Raw genomic sequence first — 24608 nt, forward strand, 5'->3', positions numbered from 1 at the left:
GACAAAGCAGCGTACTTCGTATTTACTGCTTTCGCCGTTCAAATGTCAGACTTCAATTCTCGTGGGCCCTCGATGAATATCAGAACGACTCTATGAACTTACAAACCACGTATATCTTCATGGTTTAAGGCCGTCTAAGAAGCTACAAATGAAATTACGTCAACAATAACTTACCTATGAAAAGATGTGCCAGATCCTTTTCTGAAATTCCTCATGCTACGCTGTATTGCATCGTCGTTTTATAAACAGTCACTTTTAAATAATTATGCTGCCCACTTCACTATTCTTGCCCTTTAACACAATATTAGAAACACCCACGCATCCCTCTAAGCGCTGGGTCTACGAAGGTTGGCGGCAATGATATATTATTATTCTCTGACATACGTCTTCTATGACCGTAACTTGGAACGGAACTGCTCTTTGGCTACTGCTTCGTTCGTGGCTGTAGAAGTCGATCTCTGTTAGAACTTTATTTTGTACCTATTACTCAGCTAGGTAGGTTTTAAGATACCACTGTCTTTCATTTTACGTTGGTTTCAGTCTTAAGACCATTATACTTATTCCTGAAGACAAGAAGTACTACTACTGTTAACTTTGGTTTTATGTTGCATACGACAACATATTTTTAAGCCTTATTTGATGCGTTTTATGGGCGTTTATTTTCATATTTTCTTTCAGATGGCGGATACCGTTCAGAAAATTCCCAAGCCTCAGTTGCGAGGTTTGTTAAATTCGCAGATTAAAATGAATCTGCCTATTGCAATTGGTCTGGCTGCGGTATCCGGAATTCTCTTCAAGGTGCTTGTTGGTGATGCCCGTAAGAAGAGATATGCAGAATTCTACAGGCAAGGAGGTTTTCGCACTCCGGAATTTTCGAGTTATCATTTAGCCTTCCGTCAACCTTGTATATTCCATAAGCAAGTGGCATTTTTGGTTAAGTTTTGTTCGATACTGTTTCACTTCACTATTTGTGATCAAGGGGCTGCTAGATTCGCAGTTTCCTGCATTTGGCAGTTCCCTCTGCCTACTGCAATATTTTTATTGGCAAGGACAAGACTTGCACGAACGTATGTCAGTAAGTCTCGTCATCCCTTGAAAGTTTTTCACCAAGTGTAATGCGGTAGCAATCGCTGGATCATGAATCTGTGCATAGTATTAGTCGTGGCACCTCTCTCTTGCATTTAAGTAATATATTTTGGATCCGTGACAACATCTTATCCGTATGTCCGAGGGTTGATTTTATTGATCCTTTGATTTTCATGCTTGGACACTTATATTTTAATGGATTTTCTGTAAATACAGCTTATGCGACCTAAAATACTCTTTCAGGGCTGCATTGCTGCTTTTGGGGTAATACATTTTATGTTTGATGCTGGAAACTTTATTTCTGGAGAAAGTTGCCTGGCGCTACATTGTTTCAATCATCCTATATCATCCGTTTCATTTTACGTGCCCCGTGTGTTTTGATTTTGTATGGACCCTTGGCTGAAATATACAACAGAATGGTGCTACTTCCAGAATTCAATACAGGTAGAAGTGATTGCCAGTTTTCAAAGAAATTGCCTATTTTTGTATTAAAATATCTGGGGTGGCTCTTTATTATGAACCTTGGGTGATTTAAACCAATGTAATGTCACTACAAACCAGGTCTGTCTACACCAATGGTTTATCAGTATGAGGCATCTCGACGGCAGTTAGTAACATGACTGACAGACATACGTAAGCTAGCTAACTAAGCCACCTACAACAAGAGATTTTAGTTGTAGGCATCTGCAGCAGTCTTTCCTGCGGAGTATGTATAGTGCACTTCTGCCCGAACTGTTATTCAACTTTATTTCTAGTTCATCTAGCTGGATTGCCGGGCAAGTCGGCCGTGCGGTAAGAAGCGTGCAGCTGTGAGCTCGCATACGGGAGATAGTGGGTTCGAACCCCACTGTCGGCAGCCCTGAAGATGGCGTTCTGTGGTTCCCCGTTTTCACACCAGGCAAATGCTGCGGATGTACCTTAAGGTCATGGCCGCTCCCTTCCCATTCCCAGGCCTTTCCTGCCCCATCGTCTCCATAAGACCTATCTGTCTCGGTGCGACGTAAAGCAAATAGCAATATCTAGTTGGATTATTGAGCACAAAACCAATAACATTAAGTATTATAATAGATGGGAACTGAACTCCTTAGGTCTTGCAAATCTCATGTTAACAGGTTAGAATAAACCGGGAAGTGAGCAAGGGAGTTCAGATTCACCATGATACGTTCCACCTGGTTTCTTAGTAGAGTATAACCAGAATAAATTATGAGGGTGGAAAAAATGTTGCACAGTCAAGATTGTGTTAACTGTAATGGGGAAATTCAGATTTATTCAACATCTGCTTATGATGCAAGGTAAAACTCCTCTGTAATAGTTGGGATACAGAGTTGCTCTATCATGTGCCTCTGGAACATAAGGCTAATTCTTTATGCTTTAAGCAGACTGATCGTAAATTAACACAAATGGACACAGTTAAGTGAAGCTAAAACCCTTGTTTTAAGCAGACCAATAGTGATAGGTTGATTGGAGCCTGTCGTAAACCAGCGGTGGTGATTATTACAAACAAAAGAGCTGATCTTAAACTGTCTTGCTGGTCTTTCCCTGCTCCTTTTTCTATTCATCTCAAGTCTCATCGTGGATCATCTTGCACCACTTCCAGGGCTGGACAAATTTGAAAGAAATCTATGAACCAAAACATTTCTTAGGAGTTGAGCATCAAAAGTAAAATGTAGTCTATTACCTCTATAGTGTTAACTACTTTGATTTTCTTACCTTCAGCCATTAGCATTGTTTCCTTCTTGTTCACTCCTAACATATCTATATTCCTTTGTTTGAAATTACTGGTGCTTTAGCTGATTTTGTCTATTCAGTATCAACTAGGCTCAGGCCATTCATGTTAATCCTTGCATTCATGCTGTCTATTTGCAGTGAAAAAACAAACTTATTTTCGAGTAGATTCATAGTACTGTATCACCTTTCTTACAAAACTGGTGACATTTACAGAACTGCATCAATGCTGATGAGTTTCCTACGGAAACAAAATCTTTCATTATCTTGTAAACTTCAAGTGCCTACACATTTCTTCCAGCTTAGTGTTCTGTGTACCAGCATATTATGTGAAATTTTCTAATTTCCATTGAAGATTGGAACATTTCTGTCCCGTTTAGTGAGGTAGTTCCATAATTCAATAACATGATGGTATCTTTCGTAACTGCTCATGAGATCATCTGTTTCTCTCCAGATTGTGATGTTTAAGGAATCTTCCAGTCTTTCTATTTCCAACCACAATTGTTTCTCTTGAAATATGTTCGGTTATGTAAACGAAAGGTATCTGCGAAATGTCACTGTAATACTTGTCCCAAATGGAACATAATTGCTTTTACACAAATAAAGTGAAAAACCTGCAGTAAATTAAGAAATACCGTTGTTATTAGAGAAATATTTAGACAGGACTGCGTTATGTTGTATTCCGCTGCTCGGCCGTCTTTTGTTTCTTTCTTGAGGTCCAGGGCTAGCACTGACGAATGGGAGTGCTATGTCTGCGAATTCTCATTATTTTTGTCCAGATGACTAGCGCAGGCAGTTCCTTGTTGAAAGGAAAATAGCATGATCCCTGGACCAATGAATACATCATTTAATGATTGAGTTAAGGGCACAAAACGAATGAGCAACACGAAGAAAACGCCACCTAATTAATTCAAACAACTTCAGCGAGCAAGGACATCACACACAAAAGTGTGAGACAAACTAAACACATACGGAAGCGTTGCGACATAGCAGAAAAAATAGTTGTAAGGTAGTAAAGTATGTAGGCCTATCCATATTATTCTCTACAAGTAAAATATTTCATACTATTTCATAATTTACTGCAGATTTTACACTATTTGAGGAAAAGCAATTATCTTCCATTTGGGACAAATATTACAGTGACGTTTCCTACATATCTTTTATTTACGTAACTCTATATTCCAAGCCAGGTTTCTTCTATTCTTCCACTCTTCTTGATAGTTTTCAACCACCTTACTGGGTCTATCTTGCCCTCCCTGCTATGAGACTTGGTCATCTGCTTTGGCATTCTCTTCATTCTGTCATAAAGCTTTTTCACTCCAATTTCCTTTCTGAAATACTCTTTCTTACTTAGGCCTTTGTTGTCTTCGCTATCATACTTTTTTAAAAATACTGGTCTGGATTATATTCCTTTTGTCTCTGCAGAGGTCTCCAGTACATATGGATATAATTTGTTAGCAGCAGTAATTACGTCCTGTGTTGCATAAGCAGTAAGCTAATTAGGACCAATAATTTGGTCATCAATATTGGATAAATTATCAATTTTAAGAATTTCATCCCGAAACACACATAAATGTTCAAGCATGCTTCACCTTTGTCATGTAAGTTGTAAACACGTGTTGCTAGCGGGGTATATAAGCGTGTGCAAGCTGCTGCTCGCTCATTCTGAGCGGAGCAATGCCACGTTATAGACGTGTACTTATCCTATGTATAGATGGCTATCATGCATTCTTGTTGTATAAGCCAGAAGAATCTGGCGTATTACTAGGAACATGTGTGTTTACAACTTACGTGACAAAGGTGAAGCAAGTTTGAACATTTGTGTGTTTCGGGATGAAATTCCTAAAATTGACAATTTATCTGATATTGATGACCAAATTATTGGTTCCAGTTTGCTTACTGGTTATGCAACACAGGACGCAATGACTGCTGCTAACAAATTATGTTGGTGTTCTAAAAGGAAGGCTAAATTATGGAGGGGACACGTACTGGCTGTTGTAATAATCAGAAGAGAGTTCATTGCCTCACTCTTCTCCATGTTGATTGTACAAACGGCACTTGGAAAGTTTTGCAGTATTGGGCAGTAGTACCTATCTTCTACATCACCTCTTTACACTTCATTGATACTTTCTTCCTACTTTGTCGTAGAATGCATTTCCCTGTTGAATCTTTTTGCCGAGCTCCAAGTCCAGCTTGCATGAGTTTGCTTCCCAAGTACTTTAAACAAGGTCTTTGTTCCTTATTTTTATAATTCCCATTCCCTTACCTTTCTGTTAAACACAATTGCCTTAACTCTTTTCCATGCTGATTTTCATTCCATTATTTTCAATCTTGCTCAACATGTCAAGTTGCCCATATACTTCCCTCCCTGCCCCCCACCCCCCGTTGAGTGAAATGGTTGTGCGGTTTGGGGCGCGCAGCTCTGAGCTTTTATTCGGAAGATAGCGGATTCGGATGTATCAGTTTGTTTCCCAAGTACTTCAAAGGAGGTTTTGCCCTTATTTTTTATAATTCCTATTCCCTTACCTTTCTATTCAACACCGTTGCCTCACTCTTTTCCATGTTGATTGTACAAAGGGCACTAGGAAAGTTTTTCAGTATGCAAAAACAGTTGGCTGGACACCCCTGTTATGGTGAGGGATGAAAACCGGTCTAGAAGACAGCAAGGCGCTACCTTCACACGAGTTGTTACCAAGCAGTGGGATTGAAAGCAAGTTAAGACGTCAGTGTGGTCTAAAGGTGAATATCGCACATTTATCCGCTACAATTTTGCTCGTGGATTAACTGTTGACCAGTGCCTGGAGGAAATGACTCCTGCGTTGGGGAAAGACTCTCCACATCGGAGAACAATTTTCCTCTGGTACAAAGAGTTCCAGAGGGGAAACTTTGGGGTTGAAGACGATCCTCGTTCTGGTTCTGGGCAACTGTCTGAATCAGTGACTGAGGAAAACATTGAAGCTGTGAAGAAAATGTTGCAGCAAGAGAGGCACTTGAAATATCGGCAGGTAGAAGAGAACCTCCACATCCCTGCACCAGCTATTCATTCAATTCTACACGAACCATCTCCATGTTAGAAAGGTTTGTTCCCTTTAGGTGCCCCATTCACTTTCAGAGGAACAAAGGGCACATCGAGTGAAATGGTGCCGAGAGATGCTAAAACAGTTTGAAATTGGGACTTCGCGCAACGTCAATAGCATCGTTACAGGTGACGAAACTTGGCTTTATTAGTACGATGTCCCAACAAAATCCCAGAACAAGGTGTGGCTGTTTAAAGATGAGGGTACTCTAGTGACTGTGCGAAGGTCAGTGAAGAAAAGGACGATTGCAGTATTCTTCACTAAACGGGGCATCCTGACTCGAGTTGTGCTAGAAAGACAAAGGACAGTTACTGCGAAGTGGTACAGTGAGACTTGTCTGCCTCAGGTCATCCAGGCTCTCAATCAGCTCCGTCCAAGGTCACGGCTCAACAGTTGGCTCTTGCATCACGACAATGCTCCAGCACTTCGTGCTAATGTAACAATGGTATTTCTTGCCAGATCAGGGTTGACTGTGCTTGATCACCCTTCATACAATCGTGATCTTGCCCCAGAAGTGAAGATGAAGCTGAAAGGGTGGCATGTTGCATCGACGGGGAGCTTCTGGCAGCATGGGATCAAGATGTGAAAATGTAACCAAAGAAAAGTGGCAGAGTTGGTTCAGTAACTGGTTTTGACGTATAGAGAAGTGAGTGTGGTGGAAATTTTGAAAAAGTCTAAAGTGTTCATTCACATTGCAAAACTTTCCTAGTGCCCTTGTAATGTCAAGTTGCCCGTGTACTTCCCCCCTACTGAGTTGGCCAAGACGCATCTATCGGTGCAATGTAAAGCCGATTGTGAGAAAAAAAGGTTCTTCCTGCCTGCTCCTTATACCACAGTATAATCTGCAAACTGCATTCTCTACGCGCCCCCCCTCCCCCCATATTTTTCCTTTGTCACTTTCTCAATTTTGTCTATAACCTTATCAATAACAATGGTTACAGCACACTTGCTTGTTGCAGTCCATTTTAATTTCAAAACCACTCTGTCCTCCCCATGTGTCTGGACACTACAGTTTTTATTGCTTGCAAATATTCTATCACCGGGCGAGTTGGTCGTGTGGTTAGGGGCTGCAGCTGTGAGCTTGCATCCAGGAGATAGTGGGTTCGAACCCCACTGTCGGCAGCCCTGAAGACGGTTTTCCGTGGTTTCCCATTTTCACACAAGGCAAATGCTGAGGCTGTACCTTAAGGCCATGGCCGCTTCCTTCCCACTCCTAGCCCTTTTCTATACCATCGTTGCCATAAGACCTATCTGTGTCGGTGCGACGTAAAGCAACTGACAAAAAAAGTATATTCTATCATTTGCTTCCCAGATCCTTTGTCTTGTTTCTTTCCAGACTTTTGCTCTGGGTACAACATTGAAAGCTGTTTCTAAATCAAGGAATGTCATCACCCATATCTCTTCCACATTCTCAATGTTTTTCCGTTAACAGCCTCTTACTAAAGATTGGGTGTGATGTATTTCTTCCATTTTGAAAGCCATATTGCTCTTCTTGTCATTGTCCTTCCAACTTTCTTTTCTGTTACCCTTTCAAATATTTTTGCTACCTGAGATAAGTGACCCCTCAATAATTATCACATCTTCTTGTCCCTTTTCTTAAAGGTATAGGTATATAACTCCTTTACTCCAGACATTTGGTACCAAATTTTCTTTTCAAATTCGTAGGTCAAATATAAACAAGCCTTTTTGATTTTGGCACCTATTTGATGTGCATGTGATTCGAGGCCGTTAGAGCATGCAAGGAAGGGTCTCTGAGAGAGGCGTCATAGCTCGGGATGTCTCATCCATGCTGTATTCAGTCGTGCTCATTATGAGAGGTACACTCATGTGTTGCGCAATGCATCATCAAATTTCTTGTCCGAGAAAATGATAAAACTGCTGAAATTTGTCGCCAGTTACATGTACAGTTCAGGGACAGAATCCTCTCATGTGAATGGGTAAAGTACTGGTATCAATTCAAGGCTGGACGGAAGAGATTCGCAAATGTCACACCCACACTGCACCAGCATCACAGCGCAAATATTGTGGCTGTTCGAGAGCTTATTGAAGTTTATACACAAACAACTGTGCTTCAGATCAGCTGTGGGAGTGTTCTGACAATCGTCCAGAAGAACCTGGGATTCCGAAAGGTGTCAGCTCAGGTCCCGGCGCTGCTGAATGAAGAGCAGAAGTTTGCACGGCTTTCAGTTTCTGGCGAGCTTCTGACAAGGCATGAGGCGGAAGGTGGTGATGCCTTTTTGAGATGAATTGTGATGAGACCTGGGTCCGCCATTACACTCCCACGTCAAACAGGGCCAGTATGGAGCTGCCGGTTAATATCCTCAAAGAACGTCGAACCATTACTGCGGCCTATTACTGCAGTCTTCTTTGCTAGGTTTGCTTTGCCTACAGGTAAAAAAGGCGCGACATTCCACTTAGGTCTGTACTGCTCCTTCATGACGTCGGATCCCGCTTCACAAGACTAACCCAGCAAACATGCACAAATGCACCGGACTGTCCTGCCACAGCACTCTATAGTCCAGACTTGTCACTGTGCAACTTCCACGTGTTCGGGCCGCTGAAGGGCATTCTTGGTGGACAGCTTCACAATCGAGGAGTTGAAACAGTGTGCAATTAGTTTGACATGCCTGGCTTAGCTTCTTTGAAAATGGGATGGAGAAATTGCTTATCCGGTGACAAGTATGTAGATAGGATGGGGACGTAGTTGAAAAGTAAGAACACTGTAAAGTGTTTGTAATTTTGATCAAATAATTACAACAAAATGCTTGTTTATACACAGTTCAAAAAAATTAGGGCAACATGTTTTGTAACGTCTGGTATGTGAACGTTAATGTGGTAGAAGAGGTTCTAATGGTCATACAGCATACCGTGAAACTTTAGCTACTCAGGGTATGTCAAATCAAAGTTATTCTCCATCTATAGGCGTAGCCATGCATTAAACTGTCAGGTGACCACTCAAAACAAAGTGAATAGCGGTGCATCCCTGTATTGTGAGATACGCGGATTACTGCGGTCATTTGAGCATGTTGTACGTAAACGACCACATCCCATTAGACATCTTAACAAAGTTCAAGTCGCAAGGGCCATCGCTTTTATTCAGAATGGATGGACTTTTCGTCATGTTGCTGTGGATCTCAATGTCTCTCCGTCAGTTGTTCAATGCTTGTGGAATTGCTACATTGAGACAGGCCAGTTCACGAGGAGTTTTGGAAGAGGTCGTGGACGCCTGACAACCCCACAGGATGACCGATATCTGACCATCTGTGTGTTGCGGCATTGTTCAGCAACTGCCAGAGAACTGCAACAAGGCCTCAGAAGGGTCACTGGAGTCACGATGTCTGCCCAGACAATAAGGAACAGGTTGAGAGAAGTGTCCTTACGATCCAGACGTACCACTTTTGACCAATAAGTTGCCTTAAGCAATTAATGTATTGACAAGATGGAAAATAAAAAATACTTAGTTGTGAATCTGTTAAAGTTCAATACAGACCATGAAGCTGATTTTGTTATCCAGGCGTCCTGTTTGAGTACCCTGTTTAACGCAGCAACGTCTTGCAACTCGCCTTCTGTTTGCCCATACCCACATCAACTGGCAAACTTTGCCAATGGAGACCTGTGTTCACAGATGAGTCCAGATTTCGCCTGACGCAGTGTGATGTTCACAGACGAGTCCAGATTTCCCCTGATGCAGCGTGATGGACGTCAACTTGTATGGAGGTGCCGTGGTGAGCAGTACATGCCAAATGTTGTCCAGGAAGGCGACCAATTCGGACAAGGTTCTGTGATGATGTGGGATGGCATCAGTATTGATGGCCGTATGGATCTTGTCCTCGTCTATGGTAATCCTACTACTGCGGGGTACATCGAACAGATACTGCTACAGCATGTGTTGGTTGCTGCATACGGTGTTGGCCCTGAATTCGTACTCGTGCACGACAATGCCAGGGCTCATGTAGCATGCATCACCAGAGCTGTCTTGCGAGAACTGGATATTCAAGAGATGGAATGGCCAGCAGTGAGTCCCGACCTTAATCTCATCGAGCATGTGTGGGATAGGCTTGAAACAAATATTCGTGGGCGTCCTGTTCCACCACTCTCTCTAAGACCTTGAACAGGCTCTCATTGAAGAATGGGACCTGATACTGCAATGTGACCTGCGCCGACTTATACGGAGCATGCCGCGTAGGTGCCAAGCTGTAATAAACGCTCGTGGCGGACATGCACCATACCGAAGCTCTCCAACTGCGATAAAAATCCACCCTGGAGGACCGTTGTCACTTTAGCGGTAAAGAATAAAGGTTTAGTTGGTAATATACGTGGGTGTGAGGTATTGTTTTGTGGAGCATGGCATACATTCAAAAACATGTTCCTGTAATTTTTTTGAACTGTGTATTTGACTTAACTTCGTACATAAATTAAGAAGTGGAATCTTATAAATCTTGCTTCATATTACTCGAAGGGGGCAGAAGTGTTCAGTGTTGTTGATAGGGACCCACCTGCCCGTCTAAATAGTTAAATATCACAAAACTGAGGTGGCTTCCAAATTAGCTGGGTGAAGGAATGCTTCCGTTGAAATTATTCAACAGGGCATGATTTCCATAATTTAATACAGATACCTAGAGGTCAGTACCAAGTATGGGACAATAAAAACTCCTAAACCAACATGATAAATTAATACACCTAAATTTAATTTAAGATCCTTTACTATAAAGAAACCAATGGTGAAAAATTATATTCACCTCACAACTTTGTTTACTTCAGCAGTTGGTAGCATCGTCTGCTGATCTCAGAAAGCCGCTAAGAGCATCATCCTTTGTTCCCTTCACAGCACTCTCTCATGGTGCCAGTCTTGTACTGGTACTGAAGTTGTGCCAAAATTTAATAAAATAATTTCAAAATTAACGCAGGCACTTGTCTGTTGACTTGATGTTTCCTCGTGGAAGGTGAAATAGTGAGTGAACCTCTCCAAGGAATTCCCTGTGGGTGGGGGCGGTAGAATAACACCCACGGTATCCTCTGCCTGTCGTAAGATGGGACTAAAAGGGGCCCCAGGGGCTCTGAACTTTGGAGTGTGGGTTGGCAACCATGGGTCCCTTAGCTGAGTCCTGGCATTGCTTCCAATAACTTGTGACAGGCTCCTCACTTTCATCTATCCTCTCCGACCTCCCTTGGTCAACTCTTGTTCTTTTCTGACCCTGACGGTATTACGTATGGAGGCCTAGGGAGTCTTTCACTTTCACGCCCTTCGTGGCCCTTGTCTTCCTTTGGCCGATACCTTCATTTTTGAAATGTTGGATCCCTTCCATTTTTTCTCTCTGATTAGTGTTGTGTACAGGATGGTTGCCTAGTTGTACTTCGTCTTAAAACAATCACCACCACCTCTCCAAGCAATTTTTTCATCTATTTCTGGCACTCTGGAGGTGTGCTAGGAAGTCTATTCTGGACAGGTAATTTTTTTCTGTTAGGTTTCAAATGCACTTACATACAAACATCTAAGCAACTAAACATCTTGCATCCACAGTACATATTCACTTGATGCTGTTAATGAGCTGTGTTACTCAGCATTAATCATGACATTTTGATGTCCGGCTCCATGACTAAATGGTTAGCGTGCTGGCCTTTCGTCACAGGGGTCCCGGGTTCGATTCCCGGTAGGGTCTAGAATTTTAACTATAATTGGTTAATTCTGCTTGCACGGGGGCTGGGCGTATGTAGTCTTCATATCTTCACAACGTGCAAGTCGCCTACGGGAGTCGAATCAAAAGACCTGCATCTGGTGAGCCGAACTTGTTCTCGGACACTCCCGGCGCTAAAAGCCACATGCCATTTCATTTTTGATATTTTGATTATTAGGCTTAATTATTTACACTTCATCACTATCCTTTTTGTTATGGCATTGTACATTGAAATTTTGTAATGTATATAGGGTATACGTTATGTTTTAAAAGGAACCTATTAGGAATTCTTAAATACTTAGAATGTTCATGAATATCTTGTATTAAATTAGCTAGGAAAGCTATCAATGGCATAATTCCAGGTAAATAGATGGGCAATGAAGCTCGCTTTATGGTAAAATTTGTAGCAAAATGTTTGGACATTGCAGAATCTGTTGCTGACCATGATTTAACTATGGTATTTTTATTGCCGCCAAGGGTTAGCGTACCTACCTTTCACCTTGAGGCCCTGGGTTCGATTCTCGGCCAAGTCATGAATTTTTACCTGAACCTGATGGTTGGTTTGAGGTTTATTCAGCCTACGTGATTACAATTGAGAAGCTATCTGACAGCAAGATGGCGACCCTGATTAAGATCCCCCTGTGGGTGGGGGCGGTAGAATAACACCCACGGTATCCCCTGCCTGTCGTAAGAGGCGACTAAAAGGAGCCCCAAGGGCTCTGAACTTTGGAGCGTGGGTTAGCGACCACGGGGCCCTTAGCTGAGTCCTCACATTGCTTCCACTTACTTGTGCCAGGCTCCTCACTTTCATCTATCCTATCCGACCACCCTTGGTCAACTCTTGTTCTTTTCCGACCCCGACGCTATTAGGTTTGCGAGGGCTAGGGAGTCTTTCATTTTCACGCCCTTCGTGGCCCGTATCTTGCTTTGGCCGATATCTTCATTTTTCGAAGTGTCGGATCCCTTCCATTTTTCCCTTTGATTAGTGTTATATAGAGGATGGTTGCCTAGTTGTACTTCCTCTTAAAACAATAATCACCACCACCACCACCACCTGATTAAGAAAACTAAGAATAATGGCAAAGAGGATTTGTTGCACTGATCCTGACCATGAATCACCTCAGAATCTGCAGACCTTCGGGCTGAGCGGTGGTCACTTGGTTGGCCAAGGTCCTTCAGGGCTGTAGTGTCATGGGTTTTTTAAATTTTTATTGCTGTCTGTAGTTTTTTTAGAGTTTTGTGTTTGTCAAGCTGAATAGTTTAATATAGAAACTAAGGCAGGCTTTTCCATTAGGAAAGAGAAAGATTTCAGTCTCTTTATTGGCTATTAGTTTTCTTTAGGACTAGGACCTATAGGTCTGTGAAGACTTCAGACAATTCATGATGATGGTTGCGAACTTAGTTATGGTATTCACTTCCAGTCGGTTTTAACTGATTGAACAATACTAAAAGTTTTTGGGATTTGGTTAGAGTTCATTAGAGAATTTATTCCCCCAGAAGCTTATAACTTGAAATGTGGGTGGGTTGTCCAAATCACTTAATCCCCTTAGAATTCATTTTAGGCTTAGAAAAACTTTCATTTACATATTAATCTTGGAGCCCATCTCGAGCTTTATGTTGAAGCCCCGAAATTGAAGTACAGTCACCGTTGAACTGTAGATACACTTACATGGAGGTCAGCATGAAGAAAGGTTAGATTTAAGATAGGGAACATACAGTTAATTGCCTTCAAGAAAGGTTTGTACAAAGCAAGCTGTTAACCCAAGGAGGTTAGACAAATGAAAGGACTGAAGCCTGACATGTGGTGTGAGCAGTCCTGAGTTTAGTCAGAGCTGCATGTTCATCATTTTAGTAGCTAATATGAAAGTTCGAGAAATGTTTAGGTGAAAATGAGACATGACAGTTGGAATTTGATGGCTTTGATGAAATGGATAATATGAGATTAATTGCGAAGTAACATTAAGGTGATCACTTCTTCATTACTGGCTGGCTACATAATTCGGTTGAGTGACTTAGTGGTAGAGTGCTGCTTTTTTAAGACTGCAGTTGATTGGTTTGATCCTACCTCAGTCTGGTGGTATTTGAAGGTGCTTGGATATCCCAGCCTCACATTGGTACATATACTGAGAGATAGTTCATGCAAGACAAAATACTGGCACTTTGGCATGTCTGAAGATCATCCAATAATGGGATGTAAAACCAATACCATTAAGACCTTAATATTAAGCTCCATAACTAGTGATTGGGTGTAGAACTCAGTTAAAGGTGTAAATGTCAGAGATCTCTTGAATTTACTGGCTTATTGAAGTGTCCTTTCACAGAATAGTGTTTGACATTATAGTATCACTTTTTTGACTGATTGTTAAAGGAATGTTAAACATGTAGCATTTTCAAACGTCCATAGCTTATGTAGGAAGAAGCTAGTCCCTTAAAGAATGAAAATGTTAAGATAAAGAAAGTGAAGGAGCTTGAATGTCTGTTTCCCAAGGTCGATAACTTACTAAAAAGAAAATCAGGTGTTGATTGGAGAACCGGCAAGGGGATGAATCTTGGATTTATTAAGAGAGCTGCTGGAAAGATTAAGAAATACCTAGCTTTAGTCTGACACAATACACACATCTTCATTACAGACCGGTATGCCTTTCAGCCTACAAACCTCTGTGAATTTACTAAATGCCGCCACAATCCTCTATTTGTAACTAGTTCTGTGGCCCTATTTAGTTCTTCCCCATGTGGGTGGGGGTGGTAGAATAACGCTCACGGTATCCCGTGCTTGTCGTAAGAGGCGAGTAAAAGGGGCCCAGTACTTTGGAGTGTGCATTGGCGACCACGGGGCCCTTAGCTGAGTCCTGGCATTGCTTTCACTTGTGCCAGGCTCATCACTTTCATCTATCCTATCCGACCTTCCTTGGTCAACTCGTTCTTTTCCAGTCCCGATGGTGGTAGAGCACTTAAGGCCTAGGGAGTCTTTCATTTTCACGCCCTTCATGGCCCTTGTCTTCTTTTGACCGATACCTTCAGTTTTTGAAGTGTTGGATCCCTTCCATTTTTTCTCTACCTTCATTTTATGATGTGTCAGATTTCCTCAATTTTTCTCTCTGATGAGTGTTATACAGAGGATGGTTGCCTAGTTGTACTTCCTCTTAAAACAGTCACCTCCACCTCATTTAGTTCTACACCTAAATCATTAGAAACTGAGTCTAACCATAGTCATCTTGGTCTCCCTCTACTTCTTACCCTCCATTACAGGGTTCATCATTCTCCTAGGTAATCTAACCTCATCTATTCGCCTCACGACCACACCGTCGAAGCCGGCTTTATGCGTACAGCTTCATCCGTCAAGTTCATTCCTATTTAGCCTTTATCTCATTCCAAGTACCCTCCTCTTCCCACCTGTTTGTACCAGTATGAATTTTTTTAATTTTATAAAAACCAAACATCCCTCACCCTGAGGTGGTGCAGCTCATTTAAGGCACATCCCCAATGGAAGTGAGCTGCATGTTCAATTTTAGCTACATACAAGCCCTCCTACCACTCTTAAATTTCTGACAGTACCAGGAATTGAACCTGGGCTACCGAGGACAGGAGCTAATAGTGCTAATCGTTATGCTATGGAGGCGGACAGTTAAGTGAAAGTTAAACCAGACTCTATTCTGAGAGTGGAGTAACTAGTTGCAGTCGTTGCTTACGTGCTCATTCTACTCTTTCTCTACAAACTCATCTCATATTCTGGAACAAACTAACTTTATCCTAGACTAGACTGGATAAATCTTTTCCAGAGTTAACATTACATTAAAACTTGTATAAGTTTATTTGAATTAATTTTAAAGTTGCTGCTTGGTACCAGTTATGAAAATAAAATGCCAATTACTAATCCCAGTAGAACAAACGCATTGTGGTTTTTCTGACTGCTAGTCTGCAGTCTTCCTGGTGTGAATTTCTCTCAGCCCTTATAAGTGGGCTGTCATGAACAGAAAGGTTTTAATTTTTTGGATAATTTGTGTTGCCCTGTGAATTTATTTATTTTTTTTCCTTTTTTTCAGGAATTATGATGCTGAAGCAGAATTTCACAGAATGAGGAACCGTGGACTCTTCCAAGGAGCTGAGCCAGATCCAGATTCTTAAGATTGAATATTGTATCGCAATTTTAGTTTTAAGTAGGCATAGGTGAATTGAGGACGTGACATGGTAAAAATGTATTCCTCATTGTTAAGTCTGAGCGAGAATCATACATTTATGTTAATTGTTCACTTTTTTAAATCGTAGTACTATGTATTTGTCAGATTTTATTTTGAACATTCAGTCATGCTAGAGTATAATCTCTCTAGACAATACTTGACAACTAATGGTGATATTGAGAACTGTTATGTAATGTGTATCAATCTGGATGTAAATAAATACATTTGACACTTTATGAATTGTTATTTGTAACACCTTGCATATTTTGTGTTATAAATCCACATTTGTAACCTTCACACTTGATCATCCTGTTTCAATGTACTGGGCTGGTTAAGTTGAACTGTAGCACAATCCTTTAACTTAAGGGTTCTGATATCAAGAATATTTTCAACTTGGTCTAAAAGGTAGGTCTTTATGGAAACACGATTTGGGGTCCAATTCATGTTTTTTTAAAAATGTTTTATTATACTCTTTACTTTCCTGAAAAAAAGAAAAAAACTTTTCTACTACAACCCATAAGAAGATTGCAAACCTCGGGATGCTAATGACAAACCTACATTACGCATGCAGTGTAAGAGTTTTGTCACAAATTCATGAACTAAACTAGACAAGGGAACTACAGGAATAAGTGCTGCAAATATAGCATTGTTCCTGGACGGAGAAGATATGGTTCCGCACAATTCAGTTCCTAATTGCTCGAAAAAGAGAGCACGTCCTCAAGCTTACCTGGAAGCGATTGTGTAATTAAATAACAATCGTGCCACGTTTAGTACACGTTCAATTCTCAGTTTCTTTACTGAAAATATTCCAGTCTTATCCTTGCACAGGAAACAATTTACTTTTGCTCTTGTTTTTGTTTTCTTTTTATTTTCTGTTCATCCAATCAAATGACAGGCGACGTGGATTCCACCAATAGCAATTCTTTAAACGCCTATTTCAACCTGTCGGGTGGCGGGAAGGGTACCCACAATTCCACTGATTGATATGCGCATGTCAGTTTAGTGCATTGCAAATGGCGGCTCTTGTTATTGTTCTATGGCGTTTATGACTTCGTCCAAATTATGCCCGCTTTTTCTTCGTTTTTAGGTAAGATGTGACAAGTGATCAAAGAATTCATCTTAATGGATACATACTACTTTTATTTAATCGGACTTAAGGTAAGTTGTGGCCCTTATGAAGCCGTATATGGTAGTCTGAAAGTGGAGTAAGGTGAGATTCTCCGTCCCTGTGAGATCAGTTTTCGAATCTAGGATGAATAAATTACATATGATACGAGGAGTTACCATTGGATGAAATGTAATGCATGCAGTTTACAATCAGATATGCAAACTTCATAGACGATTTGGCATTTCGTTTTGTCGTAAAGTGAATGTTTAAGATACTTTTGACGGAACTTGCGAAGCATGCTGCAAAAGCGGATTTCCACTCCCCCATGTCACAAAATGGAGGTCGGAATCCCCTTGAATGGCTTGTTCTCGACATTTAGAGCTGTGCAATCGCAGTATACCGAATGCATGTAAACATATATATATGGCATGATATTTAGTTTATTGTTGTGGTTGTTTTTGTACTAGAAAATGTCTAAACTTCCTGTTATGCGAGAGATAAATATATTGCTGTGAGCTGGCTCTGCCTTCCTTGCATAGCATTTTATCCTTATTGTAGAATTGCAGGGTACTTTTTTTGCGTAATTGCTATATTGGTAAACATCTATATATTGACATATGTTCACCAAGTATCTTTCACCCTTCGGGACCGTAAAAGATACATCTAGCTCAGTTATTAAGGTAGTTGAAATAACCCTGATGAGTGTCACCTAGTGCTGAGTGCATCAAATCATAACCTCTCCAGAGTTTCTTTGGATCATGAAATCTATCTTTAGAATGAATTACTGGGATAAAGTACAATGTCTTGTAATTCCTTTCACATGTGTAAGTAATTTTGAAGCTTTAAAGACGGTTTAGATATTTCTAGGTTAATTATTGGATCAGACATGTTTACTGTTGGGCTTATTTATACAGTTTCTTAGATGTGACTTTAAAGTTGACTAGGTGGTGGTTACTAGACATTTTATTTAGTCTTCCTTAAACTCATTATTTTTATTTACTCCTTTCGATGCTATCGAAATTGAAGCTTTTACAGTACATGTGGAAGTTTGTAAACAAATGGCTCACAAGTTACTACTAATGGTAGGAAACATGTCAACAGCTGTCATTAAAATATAGCATAGGGGTTATTAAGCAGATTTGAGGTACTAAGATAATGGTGTGTGTTTTACAGTTTATGTTACTAGTCAACCATTGTGTATTAATAGATAAAATATTTTGGGAAATCTTACTTTTTGTGCCTAGTGTTCAGTTATTAGTAAAGCTTTCCATTTTGCAGTTCTTATTGTTGGTTTTTCTCTGTGTGGGAAAGAGAGAGAAGAATACATAATTTTGCCATGTAGATATGCCTTATTACATTGAGATTTCAGTGTTTGAGGTTCATATATAATAAATCTTTGGCTTTATATGTGGGCACATCAAATAGTATTGGCTTCTGGTATTATGTTCATAAGCTCTTCCTGTAGGCTTCTTTTTCCAGACTACTGTAATCTAAGTAATACATTTTGAGAGTGTCAAGGCCTGTTAGTCATAAGTAATTTGTATTTAAATTCATATAGACTTCATTAGAATCAGCCTGAAATTTAACTTCCATTTCACAAACATTTACAATCGATTATTCTAAAATGTATGATGTTGGCTGTATTCATTATAACGTATCAGAGAACTCTGATTTGCTTCCAAGACTTATGTATTAATGAAGTGGCTTTTGCATACATGGCCCAGATACATAATCAAATGCTTTATCTCTAGTTTATGGATGGTGGTGGTTCATGGCTTATCCTTTAATAACTTGCTTCTCACTTGTGTTGAGGATTGTTGGGAGAGAAGGCCTGAAAACAACTCTCTACGATATGCTGCCTCAGTATTCTTTCAAAGTATAGCATATATTTGAATAATTTACCAGGTTATAAAGCGGTCCAGATTGAAACGCACTCTACAATAAATTTTAGGTTCATTAGTTAGGTATTTACTATCTGCGCACTTCTTAACGATAGATTTGTGTAGAGGTTTGAGGAGTAAGGAGGGAGCTCGTCCGGTTCCGTTAGTACTGCCAACTGAATGGAAATGAAATCTGAATTGAATCTATAATATGATCGATCAATATGAATTTTCTAAACCTTTGTTTTTTTAAGCCAACAACTGTGTCACACACACATTATATAACATTATATAACATTTCTCGATACGAATCTTATTCGTAGAGTGAATTCTATAGTTTGGCTTTGCTGTGTAAATAACAACAGTACTAGTACGTAAAGTGTAAGCCAGGCGTCGCACAGGATGCATAAGCGATTCACAGTTTGTGTTTCAAAGATTGCCAGTACGAATCTCGAAGATTGTCGAGGTCGACTGCTTCAGCACTAGGGTGTAAATCTATCGCTAAAAAGTGCGCAGATAGTAGAAGCCTCTGTGGCTCAAGTGGCAGTGCATTGGCCTCTCACCGCTGGGTTCCGTGGTTCAGATCCCCATACCGGACGAGTTGGGTGTGCGGTTAGGAGCGCGCAGCTGTGAGCTTTGATCCGGGAGATAGTGGGTTCCAACCCCACTGTTGACAGCCCTGAAGATGGTTTTCCGTGGTTTCCCATTTTCACACCAGGCAAATGTTGGGGCTGTACCTTAATTAAGGCCATGGCCGCTTCCTTCCCATTCCTAGGCCTTTCCTATCCCACTGTCGCCGTAAGACCTATCTGTGTTGGTGCGACATAAAACAAGCAGCAAAAAGAAAAGTTCAAATCCTGGGCACTCAATGTGAGATTTGTGCTGGACAAAGCGGAGGCGGGACAGGTTTTTCTCCGGGTGCTCCGGTTTTCTCTGTCATCTTTCATTCCAGCAACACTCTCCACTATCATTTCATTTTCATCTGTCAGTCATTAATTATTGTCCCAGGGGAGTGCGACAGGCTTCGTCAGCTGGCACAATTCCTATTCTCGCTGCAAGATGGGGGGTTTCATTCATTCCATCACTGACTGGAAAACAGGGTGTAGGGTTTTTTTTTAGTTAGGCATTTATGCCTTAGGTTATAGGCTCAAAGTAAGATATTTTGGTTATAAATATCTTTAATACTGATTGATTATGCCACAAAGTGACTCCATCCTGCTGTAGAATGGGTATGTTGAAATGTGGATTCTAGCACCTTGGCTTGTTCAGTTTAGTATTACCTTGTTTTTTTGTGCAGAACTCTGTAGTTCTTCTCAGCCTTGTTCTTTGTCATCTCTCTAACAAATTGTCAGATTTGACTAGCTGGATGTTATATCTTCAAACTGCCTTTGACTGTTCTACCATAACATTGTTCTTGAAAGCAGTGAACCCTATCCTCTTTGTCTCTTCTCTCCATAACCTAAGTTTTAAATCACTGTCACTTGATGATGACTGAACTTTGAGTCTTTTAACAAAGAGTTTTAATTTATGTTTCGATCTTCCTAATTCTTTATTTATTTTTAGCCAGGTCAAGGACTAAGCCTGCCTGGGGTATTGAAGTTATTTTCACTGGCTAACATTACTGATCTAACAATTTTTTGTTGTGGTTTTAAAATCAGCTTGATGTATATTTTGGTGTCAGGGTATTGGCAGAAACCATAACCTTTGGTGAAAGCTAAACATATTCTGTTACTTGGAAGTATGGTTAATTTTAATTGCAGAATAAATTTCTTTGTTTTTGAGTGCCAATTTTGAATCAAATTTATTTCATACTGAATGGAAACCATACCAGTATAGTTGATGACATTTTTCCTTTGCTTAGTTTTTGAATGTTGTCAAGTAGACCCCTTGGATATCTTCAAAATATACCTTCAGTATCCTCATCATGTTTGCTCTTTGTAGAGCTTTGTCATCTATGATTGCTTTATAACTTCAGAAATAGCCTACTGGCCTACTTCAGAAGGTCTGCAGTATAGTCGCTGAGGCCATAGATTGTTATTACAAAGGGCACTAGGAAAGTGTTGCAGTGTGAGTGAACGCTTTAGACTTTTTCAAAATAATTTCCACCACACTCAGTACACTTCTCCATACGTCAAAACCAGTCTCTGAACCAACTCTGCCACTTTTCTTTGGTTACGTTTTCACACTCTTGATCCCATGCTGCCAGAAGCTCCTCGTCGATGCAAAATGCCACCCCTTCAGCTTCATCTTCACTTCTGGGAAGAGTGTGAAGTCACATGGGACAAGAACAGGACTGTATGGAGGGTGATCAAGCACAGTCAACCCTCATCTGGCAAGGAAATCCATTGTTACATTAGCACGACATGCTGGAGCACTGTTGTGATGCAAGAGCCAAGCGTTGAGCCGTGACCTTGGACGGAGCTGATTGGGAGCCTGGATAACCTGAGGCAGACAGGTCTCACTGTACCACTTCGCAGTAACTGTCCTTTGTCTTTCTAGCACAACCCGAGTCAGGATGCCCCGTTTAGTGAAGAATACTACAATCGTCCTTTTCTTCACTGACCTTTGCACAGTCACTAGAGTACCCTCATCTTCAAACAGCCACACCTTGTTCTGGGATTTTGTTGGGACATCGTACTAATAAAGCCAAGTTTCGTTACTTGTAACAATTTCAAACTGTTTTAGCATTTCTCGGCACCATTTCACTCGATGTGCCCTTTGTTCCTCTGAAAGTGAATGGGGCACCTAAAGGGAACAAACCTTTCTAACATGGAGATGGTTCGTGTAGAATTGAATGAATAGCTGGTACAGGGATGTGGAGGTCTCTTCTACCTGCCGATATGTCAAGCGCCTCTCTTGCTGCAACATTTTCCTCACAGCTTCAATGTTTTCCTCAGTCACTGATTCAGACGGTTGCCCAGAACCAGAACGAGGATCATCTTCAACCCCCAAATTTCCCCTCTGGAACTCTCTGTACCAGCGGAAAATTGTTGTCCGTTGTGGACAGTCTTTCCCCAACATAGCAGTCATTTCTTCCAGGCACTGGTCAATAGTTAATCCACGAGCAAAATTGTAGCGGATAATTGCGCGATATTCACCTTTAGACCACACTGACGTCTTAACTTGCTTTCAGTCTTGCTGCTTGTTAACAACTGGTGTGAAGGTAGCGCCTTGCTGTCTTCTAGACCGATTTTCACCCCTCTTTTCATCCCTCACCGTAACAGGGGTGTCCAGCCAACTGTTTTTGCGTATTGCAAAACTTTCTTATTGCCCTTTGTAAAATCGGGCCATGACAAATGTTTTTAAATCTAGGAGTCAGGTAATTTTTCTAGTACTCGCATTGATAACATTTTGGCATCTAGCGTTCTGAAAAATGAAACATGGTGGCAATAGCAATAGGTATTGTGATTTTATAATGTATACACTACAAGAGATTACCACAAAATGTAAAGGTAGCAGGACACTGGACTAAATAAGACATGCTACTATGTATACCAATTTATGAAACTAGCCAGTTGTTGTATAACTTACTTTTGATACTGTTCTAAGAAACTTGTAAAATGCAAATAACAAAGTGAATAATGTCATCAACAATACCAGATTGTTCAATTCCTTTGTATATAGTATTCTGACATGTTAAAGGTTTAATAACTTAAAGTGTACCATTATTTATCTACTTATATAAAAAATATGATACAAGGAACAACCCATAATTTACAAGACATCTTTGTTGTGCCTTTGTCCATGCACTTGCCCAGGAGCTTTGTATACTGTCAACATACGGAAATAAATTCTATGAGAGTACGTTCTATTTCACTTTACAATAGGAGCTCTGTTAAAATCCATCCATCCATTATCTAAAGGCTAAGCCTTGTCGCTGCAGCCACATCCCACGGTCTTCAGCGGTCCTTTCTTCGTGACATAGGAAGCAAAACCCAGCTGAGTGATTATCTTCCTAAGGTATAATACATTTAAAGGCAAAAGATTCTATTTTGATAGTAAAGTAGAATCACAGGATATTCGTGTCAATTACGTGAGAAGTATAATTGTTTGAGTTATTTTTATGTCAGTAATACTGTACTTTCTTTACGAGAAGTTTTCTCTCGACCCCCAAACTTTCGTAATTAACATTCATTTTTCTTCTATTGCTTAAATAATACTTTCTTGATTATTATTTAAAATGGTATAACATTAATATGAAAGCAGAAATCGTCCATACTTACCAAGATCTCCGCCATTACCTAACCTCATTCTCATGTTCAGCTGAGTTTGATAATCGTATGGAGTGTCAAGTGATTGTATAATTACTACATGCTAGTTCAGCCGGGCGACTGGAGTGGGACATTGATGAAGATGAGCTCAGCGACTCCAAACCGGGATTTAAATATATAATGGGGGAGATTATATTCAGCTCTAAAAAGAAGGCACCAAAGAAAGCATTTTAGGCGTCATGACGACCTGGCGCTTTGGATTTGTCATGCCCTGATTATAATGATAATTTGGAAATGGCAGTATTCCCTCTTATGCCGAGGCTTAGGGTAGGTTTACACCAACAAGTAACTTGTGCAAGTTTTTGCCACAAGGCATTTGGTGCCGGGTTTACACCAACAAGTAACTTGTGTGAGTTATTGCCACAAGGCATTTGGTGCTGGGTTTACATTCCTTGCAAGACACTTGCACAAGTTTTCATTACCAGTCTCACAAATAGCTTGCAGGTTCCGTTTACATGTGCTTGGAATGTAAGTAGACTAAAATAGCGAGTCAGATGTACTGCAGCTCTTAATTCTTAATGTTAAAGGTGAAAGAACAGAAGGGTTAGAAAGGTTTGGGTTAGAGACTGCACACTCAGAATATAAGTATGGAGTCTACAACAATCTGCTGTAAAAATTGTGGGTAGGGAACTTGGGTAGCTCTCAAAATTTTTGTCGAATGTCAAGCGTTTTAGTGTGTATTGAAATTAATTGGATAAATCATATCAGAATATGACACATCATCTCACATTTCCATTTTTTGACCTCCTGCGGAAACTGCATTTTGAGATTGTGCCATTTTCTCAGTAGGCCTATTTCCCAGGGCAGTGTGTTGAAGTCCGCTACAATGATACTAACAGCATTGGATTATATCGGTCTGCCTTTAAATTCATTGCTATGGACGTCCCAAAATTCTGGGAAGCTCCTGATTTTTAAAAATTAATTCAGCTCCATCCTTCCTGGACCATTTGCGTTTTTTCTCCATTTCTGAAAAATAGGTAGTATTCATATAGTCGGTTACTGCATAGATTTAATTACCAAGTTTTGTACAGTTAACTTGTAATGTTCAGAATAAAAATAAGTGTGCAATACATGATGACCTACTTACAGATTCTATCAGTGCAAGTCACTTGTATAAGCTCACAACCGTGTCCTTCACACTGGTAGCACAAGACCGGCTGGAAGTCTCTTGTCCTAGAAATTAACTGCTGCAAGTTATCTTGCTGAGGAATTTAGACTTGCAATTGGCACAGCAAGTTGCTCTGTGAAAGTAAATTGCTGAAACAACTTGCTGGTGTAAACGTAGCTTTACACTTCAGTCGCATGTTTTAGGTATATCTCAGATTCCTTTGAGCATTGTTTCTGTTAGACCTGCCTTGGTTGTCTCTTGTTTTGAATGTTCCGTACATTAGTATTTTTAGTTTTCTGCTTTTCATGATCCTTTTCTTTTGCCAGTATTCTAGTTATTTCAGTGTTTGAACACTTCCTTTTTTGCTTAATGGTCTCAAATGGATGTTAATCTTTTTTTGTATTGCTTCTGAAAACTCCATCCTTCTTTCTTCCTAATGGAATATAACGTTAGTAGGCGTTTCACTGATTCCATGGATAGTTAAAAAAGCCCTGTTTAAC

General features: G+C 40.4%; 2 protein-coding genes across 2 annotated transcripts in view; both read left to right on the plus strand.

Moving 5' to 3' along the window:
* The first annotated feature begins 381 nt into the window (after window positions 1-381).
* LOC136866528 (cytochrome c oxidase subunit 6C) lies at window positions 382-15977 on the plus strand. The gene is made up of 3 exons (XM_067143576.2): window positions 382-495; window positions 679-845; window positions 15607-15977. Exons 2-3 carry the CDS (start codon window positions 679-681, stop codon window positions 15686-15688), a joined length of 249 nt encoding a protein of 82 aa, XP_066999677.2. The 5' UTR covers window positions 382-495; the 3' UTR covers window positions 15689-15977.
* A 784-nt stretch (window positions 15978-16761) lies between these two features.
* LOC136866863 (serine-rich adhesin for platelets) overlaps window positions 16762-24608 on the plus strand; it is a 375927-nt gene continuing 368080 nt past the window's right edge. The window contains exon 1 of the mRNA XM_068226874.1: window positions 16762-16828. The gene's annotated coding sequence lies outside the window, so the exon portion shown is untranslated. The remainder of the gene's footprint in view (window positions 16829-24608) is intronic.

Source organism: Anabrus simplex, chromosome 3 (assembly GCF_040414725.1).
Source record: "Anabrus simplex isolate iqAnaSimp1 chromosome 3, ASM4041472v1, whole genome shotgun sequence".
Taxonomy (NCBI): Eukaryota; Metazoa; Arthropoda; class Insecta; order Orthoptera; family Tettigoniidae; genus Anabrus; species Anabrus simplex.

Bases quoted from the DNA above. Each gene is read 5' to 3' on its own strand.
- LOC136866528 (XM_067143576.2), top strand. From the start codon at position 679: ATGGCGGATACCGTTCAGAAAATTCCCAAGCCTCAGTTGCGAGGTTTG. The intron at 846-15,606 runs GCAAGGAGGTTT...CCTTTTTTTCAG, and splicing joins AGATATGCAGAATTCTACAG to GAATTATGATGCTGAAGCAG.